This window comes from Crotalus tigris, unplaced genomic scaffold, assembly GCF_016545835.1.
Source record: "Crotalus tigris isolate CLP2741 ecotype Arizona unplaced genomic scaffold, ASM1654583v1 scf7180000018142.649072, whole genome shotgun sequence".
Classification (NCBI taxonomy): Eukaryota; Metazoa; Chordata; class Lepidosauria; order Squamata; family Viperidae; genus Crotalus; species Crotalus tigris.
This window is the reverse complement of record NW_024096844.1, coordinates 97,676-111,139: the sequence shown is the minus strand read 5'-3', so window position 1 is coordinate 111,139 and position 13,464 is coordinate 97,676. Positions and strand designations below refer to the sequence as shown.

The 13,464-nt window shown below is 39.1% G+C and overlaps 1 protein-coding gene across 1 annotated transcript in view; it reads left to right on the top strand.

Moving 5' to 3' along the window:
- LOC120310197 (sodium/hydrogen exchanger 3) overlaps positions 1-13,464 on the top strand; it is a 98,395-nt gene that overhangs the window by 20,397 nt on the left and 64,534 nt on the right. Inside the window, exon 3 of the mRNA XM_039348338.1 lies at positions 8,363-8,441. Within this exon, the coding sequence (XP_039204272.1) occupies positions 8,363-8,441 (79 nt within the window). The remainder of the gene's footprint in view (positions 1-8,362; positions 8,442-13,464) is intronic.

Below are 13,464 nucleotides of genomic sequence, written 5' to 3'. Positions count from 1 at the left end.
CTTTCTAACACACACTGCCCCCCCCCAAACTACTACTAGGTCCACTCTCTTTTGGAGTATAGTCCTCAAAAAATCAGATATAGACATCACACTGACTTAAATTGCACACTCTGTTTTAGACCTTTCATACCAGAGGTAGAAGAGTTGAAATTATATGCAATCATTATGTGTTTTTTATGCTTTAGAGGCAAACACATTTATCCAATCTGTTCCTGCCCTCCTTTCATTGGGGTGCAGAGTAAAAGCCCATGGAGTTCTTCTATTTTGTTTTTTTGTAAACTCCAAAGAAATCTCATCTGGAACACTCATTCCCTCAGTCACACCCCAGTGATGATTAAAAACCCTAGCACATTCTGAAATGGTAGGGTTTGAAAATGTTTCTTTTAGTATTCCAGACTGTGTTAAGGATTCTACAACATAATTTAAGTGTTCCACTCTCTAAAGTGATAATCTTCCAGAATGCTGATGTGGATTGAACTAAGTAATAATCTGATCTCCTAGCTAAAAGCTATATGTATGTTCATATACAAATATTCACCTATGGTCATCCATTCTTATACATATAAGTAACACTTTCTTGACTTGATGTGTGATGACTCCCTTGGATACCTGTGTAGATACCTGTGTAGATATCAGCTCAGAGAGGATGAGCCGATTCCTGGCACATCAGGAATTGAGTTGATTGATAGCTCCAAATAACTGGGGAAAACTTCCAATTGCAGATAGCCAGCAAAGAGGATGAGGAACTGCCTTTTACACTGATCTGAGAACATGTACTGTAGGGCAGAGAAAAGGCAGGAGCAGAGAGGAGAAAGCCCTGCCCGTCTTGATGGGCTGCATTGAAAGTTGGCTATTTATCACAGCTGGCAGATGGAGGTGTTGCTGGGAACAATGTGTTTGTTTTCTAACTAGGTATTTTTTGGTCTTCGTGATTTCTGCCTCATTCGGGATTGATACCGTATTTAGAATTGAATTGTACCTTGGAAACTGGACTTTTCTTGACTCGTGAGGTCTCTTGTGTGTAGATTTAAGTTTGTTTGGTGGATTTAAGTTTGTCTGGTGGAGTTATTTTGTTTGAACAACTTTCAAGTGCTTTGTGGACTATTTGGCCATTGCTCTGTGGACTAACCTTGGTAAGTTTGTGGCTGGACTTTATTGGGATAGTTCTGGGTTTTGGCAAGGGGAATTGCTGAGGAATATTAATAAACTCACTAAACCACAGTTATGTGTGTGAGTGAGTGGGGCAGCACATAACATCTCACACTTTAGAAAAGCCTCTAACAGGAATATATGGAAGAGTTTTAGAAAACTGATATCTCAGTTGATAGGATGTAGTAGATATTGGTAGCTGTCAGCTCTGCCTGGTTCAGCATGATCCCTCACAAGCACCCTGCCATCAAAAAAAGAAAGAGGGAAGGATGAAAGGGCAATAAAGCTTTATGTGTATGTAATAGGAAATCGAGAGAGGGGGAATGACAGGTGATAATGATCAGAGCAGCCAGATGCTGATTTTACCAGTATCCCATGGCCAGGCAAGCTAAGAAATATGCAAATTACCCCCAAAACATCTCAGAGTTCTCAAAACATCTTGGCGAGCTCTGGTTGGCTGGAAACAGACTGGTTACAGGGGGAGGGATGGGCTGGGGCAAACCTACACCTTGTTTTTTTATCTAGCAAGCATGGTAGATTTCACAGCTGGCTTGACTTTACTGCAACCAACATTCTTAGTAAAAGAATCCTTTGCTTTAATCAAATGGAGTCGAAGGCTTTTTTCCCTGTAAGGGATCGGATTGAGGCAGGTCTGACATTGAGCCAGCTCTGCAGTTTGGTGAACCTGGAGAGGAAACCATCTCTATTGTTGGGGACCGTGCAAATGATGTCAGCTCAAGGAGTGGTCAGGGAGATTTTGAGGCCTGGAGGGAAGCATCCTTGAAACCCTCTCCTAGAGAGCTGACTCTCTTCGGATAGCTAGGAGATGACAACCGACTAAAACTCCAGTGGTCCCTTAGGATAGGAAAAAGGCGGAATGGGAAGAAAAACCCATGGAAATGACATTCACCTATGAGGACCATGGCAGCTGCCTGCGAGAGACCCGACTATTGTGGGCTCAATGCAGTGTGTGGAAAACGTGTACCATCTGATACTCGTGCTCTCCCCCTCATGAAGGATACGCTAGCTGATTTGGCCAAGGGAAGGGTCTTCATCAAGTTGGATTTGTGGGAGGCATACTACCGAACGAGGATCAAAGCAGGGGATGAGTGGAAAACAGCTTTCAATTGCCCCCTAGGATGCTTCTAGTTCCAGGTTCTCCCTTTTGGACTGCAAGGGGCTCTTGCTGTGTTTATGCAGCTAATAAACAAAGTGCTGCTTAAATACTTATATTAGGAGTTTTAATTTACCTGGATGATATTTTAATCTATATTGAGACAATGGCAGAGGACCTAAAGCTAGTCAGAGCTCCTCAAGAAGTTTCAAGGAGCTAAACTATATGCCAAGCTGTCCAAATGCAAATTCTACCAGAATAAAATTGACTATCTGGGCTACCACATCTCCCGTGATGGGATAGAAATAGACCCCAAAAAGGTGCAGGCAGTGCTAGAGTGGGCTCCTCCCCACACCCGGAAACAACTGCAAAGCTTCCTGGGATTTGCAAACTTTTACCACCAATTTACCCCCTCGTTTGTCTGGATTGACCTCCCCATCACCAACCTGCTAAAAACAAAAAGGAAGGGAAAACCCAAACCCAACCAACCACTTAAATGGATTATGGAATGCCAGGCCGCATTCAAAAAGCTTAAGCGCTTGTTCGCAGGGGAGCCAGTACCGAAACACCAAGACCCCAACACTCCCGTCATCATTCAGGCTGATCCTAGTGATGTTGCAGTGGGCACAGTGCTTCTACAGGAAAATAAGCAAGGGGTTCTGCAGCCATGTGCCAACTCTTCTAAAAAGCTAAATGAGATGCAGCAGAGGTGGTCAGTCTGGGAGAAGGAAGCCTATGCAATGCATTGGGTGCTCCTAACTTGGAGGCATTTTCTAGGAGGGAAAACCCCATTTGAAGTACGGACTGACCATAAAAGTTTAGAAGCCTTGAAATCCCCCCAGAGACTATCGCCCAAACAGGATTGGTGGACTCAATACTTTAACCAATTCAACTTCACAATAAGGTACCTCCCAGGAGGGAGGAACTTTCTAGCAGATGCTTTATCCAGGCTGCTAAAATAAATAGTTCAAAGCCAGATGTAATTAAACCGGTCATCCCCTCCAGGCAACTGGCACCCAGTCACCATCCAGGCACAAGCCAAAATGAAAACCCAACTAGCTGATGATTTAAAGGGTACCCTAAAGGCAGCTTTGGAGGAGGACAAGTGGTTCCAAATGCACAAGGGAGAATATACAATGCAAGATGGTCTAGCTTGGGGTAGCCAACTATGTGTCCCACAAAGCCAATAATTAATGGTTTTACAAAAAAAACATGATTCAAAATGGCGGGACATTTTGGTTTTGTAAAAATTTTGTCACTGAAAAAAGGACATAGTGAGCTATGTGGTTAGCTATCCCATTTGTGCCTCTGCCAAGAGGTGACAAGGGAAAATACTCGGGCTTCTCCAGGCAGTAGCAGAGCCCAAAGCCCCATGGAAAGAGATATCAATGGACTGTTTTATGTGGAGTAAGTAAATATAATACAAGCCATCACTCTTTTTTAGAGAGTGAGATTACAACAGGAACAGGAAATGCATCACAGGAACAATAGAGATGAATCACATAGAGTAGCAATGTGACACAGGAAACAAATACAATAGAGATGAATGATAGAGCGGCATATAAGGTAAACATAACACCCTTTTCATGTTAACCAAACAACATTGTGAAATCTTGGATGAGAACCAACAACAACACTTCCTATAGGTTAAGTCTGTTGGGTGGTTATGAATGTCTGCCATTACAGATGAAAACTGGCCTTCTTTGTATTAAGAGTTTCTCTGACCTCACTGAGGTTGCTGGGCTCTTCTCATCACTTACTGAGATGTTCTGCATTTGACTGCTATCAGGTATACCACCTCGCTCAAAACTGTCATTAGCATTGCTCTGTGGCATCAATACTGTGCCTTCCCTATTGTCAGTGGGTAAGTTTGGCCCGGTAATACTAGGTGAGTCTGGCCTGTCATCTGGATATGTGACATTAAGATAGTCTGCTTGAATGACTTCAGCAAAGAGGGTTTGTTCCTGTTTCAACAAACAAACCACCTGATACTCGTGCTCTCCTCCAGATGTCACCTGATCTGAGGTACCCTGCTCAGGGTATCATTTCATGTCCTGGCTTGTAGACAACATTGAGGTTGTAATGCTGCAATGTAAGCATCATGCTCTGCAAACGCTTGGGAGCACACAAAAGGAGCTTCTTTAATATGGCTATTAGCAGCTTGTGATCGGTTTTAGCAGTGATTGTATCCTGGCCATAAAGATAATGATGGAAATGCTGGTAGGCAAATACAATATTTAAACATTCCTTTTTCATTTGAGCATAATTTAACTCAGCAGATGAAAGAGCCCTGGATGCATATACAACTGATTGACTTTCTTGTAATAGGCAACATCCTAGGCCATTTTTGCTTGCTTTGAATTGTAACAGGCTTTGTGAAATCATAGTATTTCAACACTGGGGAAATGATGACCAAGCATTTTATCTCCTTTACTGCCTGGTCATGATTAGGAAGCCAGTGCCAAACTGCATCTTTGTCCAGCAGATGTCTCAATGGCTGACATACCTCAGACAGATGCAGCAAGAATTTTGCTAAGTATGTGGTAAAACTGATAAATCTCTCCACCAATTTGGCATTGGCGGGTGGTGACATGTCTACAATGGCTCTTATCTTATCCAGGTCAGCTTTTAAGTCTTGTGAGGACAGGATATGTCCATAGAAATGGATTTCTTGCACCTTGAACTACAATTTCTTTGCACTGAGCCTCAGCATCACCTGCCTACAATGGTCTAGTAGTGCTATTAGCTTCTCATCATGATCATGCTCAGTTTCTTCATCCGTATCACCACAGCCAACTATGAGAATGTCATCAGCTATTGGCGCAATTCCACTGAGTCCATTCAAAAGTTCATGCTGCTTTCATTGATACACTTCTGGTGCTATGGAGACTTGAAAGGGTAATTTGAGCCATCTCTTTCTGCCCCAATGAGTCCAAAATGTGGTCATGTAGCTACTCTTTTCATCCAGTTTGCACTGTAAAAAGGCATCTCTAGCGTCAACAAGCATGAAACCTCATGCTTTGGGTAATGCCATCAAGTATTGGCATTAGGTAATGTGACCGTTTTAGGGCCATATTCAGAAACTTGGGATCAATGCAGATTCTGGTCTTCTCAGGCTTTCTAATAATAACCATGTTGCTTATCTAATCGGTAGGCTCAGATACTGAAGTAATATGTCCTTCAGCTTCATACTTCTCCAGTTGCACTTTGATCCAAGGCTTAATGGCTATTGGCACATTGTGTGGGGCACATTGTACTGGTGAAATGGCAGGATCAAGTTCAAAGTGAATCTCTCCTGGAACAGATATTATGGGGCCCTCAAACACCTCATTGTCGACTTGGAAGATTTGCTGATCCTTCTCACTAAGGATTTTGAAGAGTGAATCTCAACATTGTGTAACTCAGCCGGAATGGTGAATTGCATCAAACCCAGATGCTCACATGTTGATCCACACAATAGCGGTTTCTGATTGGCTTCCACAATCTCAAATTCAGATTTGTAAATACTTCCACTATGCTGCGCTCTGTTTGGAAAAGTCCCAGTTACTGCTGCAATCTCCATTCACCCTCATTGCCTCAGGCTGTTAGCAGCTGCCATGATGCTGATTTTCTTGCTTCAAATGCTCAAATTTCAGGACAGGACCGAAAGTGCTAGATTGACATGCATCAAATGTGTAGAGACAGCACAGATTCAGATGCTTCTGATACCATGTTTCATCTGGAGTAAGTAAATACAATGCAAGCCATCACTGTGCAGAAGCCATCCTTTTTAGAGAGTAAGAATATAACAGGAACAGGAAATGCATCACAGGAACAATAGAGATGAATCATAAACTAGCAATGTGACACAGGAAACAAATACAATAAAGATGAATGATAGAGCTGCATATAAGGTAAACCTAACACCTGTATTGTAGAATTGCCCGAAAGCGCAAGAAATATAATGATTTGGGTGATAACCAATCTGTTCTCCAAGCAAGTGTACTTCATACCCTGTCAAAAAATCCCTTCAATGAATTCTTTGGCTAAACTATTCATGCAGCATTTCTATTAGCTGCATGGTACTCCAGAAAGAATAATCTCAAATCGTGGAGTCCAATTGCCTTCGCAGTTTTGGCAGGAGTTCCTAAAATTTTTGGGGACCATTCAGAGGCTGGGCTCCTCACATCATCTGTCTACTTAATGGGGGCTGTGAACAAGCCAATGGCATTCTGGAGCAGTACCTCAAATGCTGTATTAATTACCAACGGAACAATTGGATGGACCTCCTCCTTTCGTGGAGGTCACCTACAATAACCATTTAACGTGGCCACAGGAGAAGACTTTGTATCTATTCCTGAACTACCTCAGACCACCCCATTAACTGTATCATTGAAAGACTGGATTTCCCAGTTATGGAATACCTGGCCAGTGATGAGAAAAACTTTGGATGAAGCTAGAGAAGCATAGAAAAACAGGCTGATGAAAAACATATCAAGCCAAAAGACTTTAAAGTGGGAGACAAGATCTATCTCTCTATGAAATTCTTACAATCTAGACAACTGTCAAAAAAAATGGGGCCGAAATATGTTGGACCTTTCCCTATCAAAAGGATTATTAGCCCAGTAATTGTAGAACTTGAGCTGCCAAAAATGCTCAGACATGTATGCCCAGTATTTCATTGTAGCCTACTGAAACCAAAAATTACATCTCCCTTCCATCCCAAATCGTAACCAACTCCTGACCCCATTATGATTGAGAGATAGCAGCACTTTGAAGTCAAAGATATTTTGGACTCTCATATACATCAGGGAAAAACCCAGTATTTATTAGCCTGGAAAGACTCCCCCCCCCTCAGAAATTGAATGGGCCAACTCCCAACATATTAAAGCCCCAAACTGCTTTAAAAATTCCATGACCCATACCCAGATAAGCCTCACTCAAGTGTTTTGCTAATTGAGAAATTTTGTATATCTCTCCCCTCTCTTTTTCTTTTGCAGGACTAACATCTCTGTCAAGGGGGGCAGAATGTCAGCTCTGCCTGGTTCAGCTTGACTTCTCACAGGCATCCTGCCATCAAAAGAAGAAGATTGAGGAAGGATGAAAGGGGGAAGACAGGGGGAAGGATGAAAGGGCAATAAGCTTTATGTGTATGTAATAGGAAATCAAGAGAGGGGGAATGACAGGTGGTAATGATCAGAGCAGCCAGATCCTGATTGTACCAGCATCCCATGGCCAGGCAAGCTGAGAAATATGCAAATTACCCCCAAATATCTCAGAATTCTCAAAACATCTTGGTGAGCTCCAGTTGGCTGAAAACGGACTGGTCATGGGGAGAGGGATGGGCTGGGGCAAACTTACACCTTATTTTTCTATCTAGTGAGTGCGGTAGATTTGACAGCTGGCTTGACTTTACTGTAACAAACATCCTTAGTAAAAGACCCTTTGCTTTAACCAAATGGAGTTGAAGGCTTTTCTTTACTAAGGGATCGGATTGGGGAAGGTCTGACAGTAGTAATTTTTTTCTTCCCAGATGTGACTTATACCTTCCATCATCTCTAGTTAAATACTTTCTTAAATAATTTGGAAAACGAAAAGAGAATAATTTTAGTTTTTCAGGAGGAAGGGAGATCAGATTGAGTGATGCTGCTAACTAGAATTACCCCATACCTTTTCTGTATTTCTTATACACTAAAATATCCCTATCCTTGTTTTACTTTATTCCTTATATAGTAAAATATATGTTAGCTTTTTAATATGATTTTGATACATTTGATATTTGTTATTGGATATGGAGGCCAGTTTGGTATAGTAATTAAGGTGTCTGGCTAAAAACTGGAAGAGTATGAGTTCTAGTCTCACCTTAAGCAGAAAGTCACTTTCTTTTAATCCTAGGAAGGAGATAATGGCAAACTCCTTTTGAAAAACTTTGCCAAGAAAATTGCAGGGGCTTGTCCAAGCAGTCTCTGAGAATCAGATTCAACTGAATGGAGAGGGGAAAAAATATTTTTGCATAAGCATTTGATCAAAGTTTGTTTACATATTTTAAAATGGAATTCTCTATTTTAATTCTGTCTCATATTATTTATTCATGAAACTATAATTTTATTTCTCTTTTAGGTGCTGTATAATGTGTTTGAGTCTTTTGTTTCAATAGGAGCTGAATATGTGACTGGCGTGGAATGCATAAAAGGCATAGGTTGGTAGCTATTTATGATGATAGATGATAGATAGATAGATAGATAGATGGATGGATGGATAGATAGATAGATAGATAGATAGATAGATAGATAGATAGATAATTATTTTATACAATGTTTTTGAAAATGCCCCACTGGTGGTACGGTGCGAGTGGGATCCCCTCCGGCACTTTCTGCCTCCTCTAGGAGGAACCATGAGGCACTGGAGCACCACAGCCAGAGCGTGACTTGATTGGCTGGGTCAGACCATGTGGTGTGGAAGCCGATGGTGACGGTGGGAGACACATAAACATGGAGGCCATCTTTATTAGAGGGTGAGCAAGCCTTTTGCCTTCCCTTACAGAAGGTGGGGTGTGAGGTTAAAAAGAGGCGAAGTGAGAGGAAAGAAAGGTGGCTGACATGGAAGCTTGCCCGACAGTGAAACTTTGCTGTTTTGGTTCCTTGGGTAGTTCAAAGGCTAGAATGTCTACAAAAATCTCTTTTTAGTCTTTTATACTTTATATTCAGAGGGGAAGAATAAGAATAAAGCCAATGTCTTCTGATTTGGAGGTATTATTATTATTACTAATAATAATATATATTAATCATATATTGGTCATATGTAAAGGTAGACCTACAGTATGAGGTTTAATCAGATCTATTTATTAAATTGGGTTTAAGTTAAAGGTAAATTAAAAGTAATCTGTTCACTGACAAAGTTTCAACTTTAATTTGTTTCAAGTCAATATCCTTATTAAATTCCAAATGTAAATTTTTCCACCTTGTTTGACAACTTCTTAAAAATAATTCAATCTTTTACAAGGAACCAAATTTTGTTTTATTGGGCCAATTTCATTCCACATAGAAAGCTGACATTTCCACTTATCAAACTAAATGGATATGCCAGTGGTAAATGTCCCAAAAGATGAATAAAATGCCTTCTTGTAATTTAAATCCACACAGTGCATGGTAACATTAATAGTATTAACTTACCTTGAACAAAATCCTAGTCTTTTAGATACAGTAAAAATTGAAGGAGGGGTTTCAACTACAAAGATAAACCTTGTAGGGTAGGTAAGGCAGGTTGTATGATGTGTGTGAGTTCTAGCACCTTTTTGTTTTTTACAAAAAAGCACATATATACACACACACACACACATATCTATCTATCTATCTATCTATCTATCTATCTATCTATCTATCTATCTATCTAATATTGGAAAGCAGAAATTAATATTTAAACAGTCATAACTTTGTGTCCAAGGCAGGTATGTTTGACCTTTGAATCATCTATCTCAGTCATATGTTCACCATTATAATGAGTTAATACATGTCCTGTGCTTGACCTTCTCCCTCCCCCTTATTTTTCTTCCTTGTAGATTGGAAATATTGGAAAGGAAGGGATTACAACTAGACAATAAGAAGGCATATACATGGAATACATATTGAAAGAGATGAACTGGTGCTGGCTGTTTGCCTAACATGTTCGGGGCTAGGAACCATGAGTATACTTTGCAGACAGTTTATTGCCATTTAGAACATAGAATATAAAACATAGTATAATAGGATGGAAAGAATCTTGGAAGTCTTCTAGTCCAACCCTCTGCCCAAGGCAGGAGCTCCTATACTGTTCTGGATTTTGGGCTTGATGGCTTGATTTCTTTTGAACAATTTATACTTTCTACTTATGGATTCCTATCATGGGTACTGTACCATATACATAATCTGTATTGGACTTTTGTGTGAACCCTATTAAAGAGCAAAAGTAACTAAAATTTCATAAGGCAGTGGACCACTACATATTATTTGGTAAGATAGAAAAATATGGAATAGATAGCGTCACCACCATATGGTTTCATAACTGATCAACCTCATTCAACCTGTATTCCTTACTGGAACTACATCTACATGGAGATGGAGATATATGCAGTGGGGTATCGCAGGTTTCTCTCTTAGACCTAGTATTCATCAACATCTTCATAAACAACTTGGACAAGAGGATAGAAGAACTCATCAAATTTGCAGATGACACCAAGCTGGCAGGAATACCCAACACTTTAAAAGATAACCTCAAGATCCAGAAGGATTTTGACAGATTTGAACACTGGACTCTATTCAACCAAAATGAAATTCAGTGGTGAGAAAAGTAAGGTTTTACATTTATACAAGAAAAACCATAGGTATAGAATAGGTGGTACTTGGCTCAATACTAGTGAGGGTGAGAGGGATCTAGGAGTCCTAATGGACAACCGCTTAAATATGAGTAGCATTGTGCTGCAGCCACCAGAAAAGCCCACACAGTCTTGGGCTTCATTAACAGAGGAATAGAATCAAGATCATGAGAAGTATTAGTGCCATTTTATAATGCCTTAATAAGGCCATACTTGGAATATTGCATCCAGTTTTTGTCAACATGATACAAAAAAGAATGCAGAGAAGAGCAACAAAAATTATCTCCAGGACACTGGAAGTTAAAATATATGAAGTAGATTGCAGGAACTGGGTATGTCTAATGAAAAGGATTGGGGTGACATGATAGCAGTCTTCCAAAATCTAAGAAGTTGCCACAAAGAAGAGGCAACCTATTCTCCAAAGCATTTGAAGGCAGGACAAGATGGAAACTTATAAGCAGAGATCCAACCTAGAAATAAAGAGAAATTTCCTGATAGTGAGAGCTCATGGAACAGCTGCCTTCAGAAGTTGTGAGTTCTTGATCACTGGAGATTTTTTTGTCAATGTTTTTATTTTATTAAAAAAAGTTAAAGTACAAAACTCCAAAAGATAAACAAACAAAATCACACAGCAAACAAGACATTTTGCATTGGAAAAAAACCCCTAACTGTACACATATTATCACCCTGAGTTGAATACTGATTTTTTTTTTGTAAAAATTTTTATTTTCAACTTTACAATACATAACAATCTTACAAATACTTCAGATAAAAAATAAAACAAATTGATACACACCACTTTCGGTCTTGCCCGCCCATTTCCCCCCAAACCACATCCCACCTCAAACCAACTTACTTCTTTCCCTCTTTTTCTTCACTCACCCCCTCTCCTCCTTCACCTCAACTTCCTACTTATTTCTCACCTTCTTCTCGTCCCTCTTGATGCGGTCCAGGGGAAATGCCCGAGCAGTTCCTCTCTCAAAATTAAAACATTAATATTATATACAATAAGACTATTTCTATTTTATCTGAACTACTTAAACTTCAACCCATCCACCCCCACCCCCCACCCCCCTTCCCCCGACTTCCCAGAGCAAAATACAGGATTATGCAAACATATTAAACATAATCTATTTAAGTTTACTAATTATACAATGAACAAAATCATAAAAACCCTTAACTCTCTTCAAACTTTAACATCATAAGTTTATAAACAAAATCATTACTCACAGAATAAGTGAAACTTTGTAGTTCCATATTTCTTCTGAACATATTCTATCCATCTTCTCCATACGTTAAAATATCTCTCTTGTGAATGGTCCTTTAAATAAGCAGAAATTTTAGCCATTTCTGCTAAATTAGAAACCTTAAATACCCATTCTTCTAAAGAAGGCAGAGTGTCCTTCTTCCAATATTGACCCACCAGTAATCTTGCTGCTGTTATTAAATTCAACATTAAAATAGTTTCTTTAACATTAAAGTCCACGAAAATTCCCAAAAGAAACAGTTGGGGAGTAAACTTAATCTTCCTTTTAAAAACCTTTTGAATGTTCCACCAAATCATAATCCAGAAGGCTTTAATAACTTTACAAGTCCACCAAACATGAAAATAGGTTGCATCCAAGCAACCACATCTCCAACATTTAGGTTGCAGGTTCGGGTACATACAGGACAGCTTTTTAGGATCCAGATGCCATCTATAAAACATTTTGTAAAAATTTTCCCTCAAATTCTGGGCCTGCGTAAATTTAACATTTCTAGTCCAAATTACCTCCCATAAGTCCAACGAGATCGGTTCTTGAATATTCTGGGCCCATTTAATCATACAATCTTTAACTAACTCTGTTTCTGAATCCAATTTTATTAACTCATTATAAATTCTTTTAATATGAGCACATTTCTGATCCTTGATCTGAATTACCAAATTTTCATCTATTAAAGTAATTCCCACTTTCTTATCCAAAGTCCATCTCTGCACAATTTGCAAATATTGAAACCACAATTGTAAAATGTTTTCTTGCCTTAACACATCAGAAGACTTTAATTGCCAATCAGTACCCGACCAAATAAGTAACTCTTTATGCGAAATGTTGTCAAAATTCACCCCCTTGGAAACCCCCTGGATTACTTGTCCAGGGATCCCCCAAATAGGTATTTTATAATTTAACTTATAATAATATTTTTTCCAAACTCAAAGTAAAGCATATCTTAAAATATGTGACTTAAAGACCAAATCTACTTTCTTATCAAAAATTAAATATGCATGCCAACCATATAATAAATCCCACCCTTCAAGAACAAGAATATTTCTATTTGTTAAATTGAGCCAGTCACTTACTAAAGTTAAAGTGGCCGCATCATAATATAATTTCAAATTTGGTGCTTTAAGTCCACCTCTTTCTCAAGCATCTTGTAAAATCTTAAACTTTACCCTTGATTTCTTCCCGCCCCAAATAAATTTATTAATACCCTTCTGCCACTCATCCAAATTAGCATCCTTCTTTAAAATGGATACATTTAAAATGTGTACATTTTGAAACAAAAAAAGAAACTTTGGTAGAACATTCATCTTCACTACTGAAATTCTCCCCAATAACGATAGTTGTAGCTTTTGCCAATCATTTAAATCTTTTTGAACCTTAACCCATAAGCGCTCATAATTATTCTTATACAATTTTCCATTAGATGTTGTAATATAAACTCCTAAATACTTAACCTTATTAACTATTTCATAACCGGTTGTTTCAGCTATAAAATCTTTTCCCTTCCTAGATATATATTTCAATAATATTTTAGTTTTATTCTTATTTACCTTAAAACCAGAGACCTGTCCTTACTGTGCTAAAATTTCAACCAGATCTTTGACCGAATC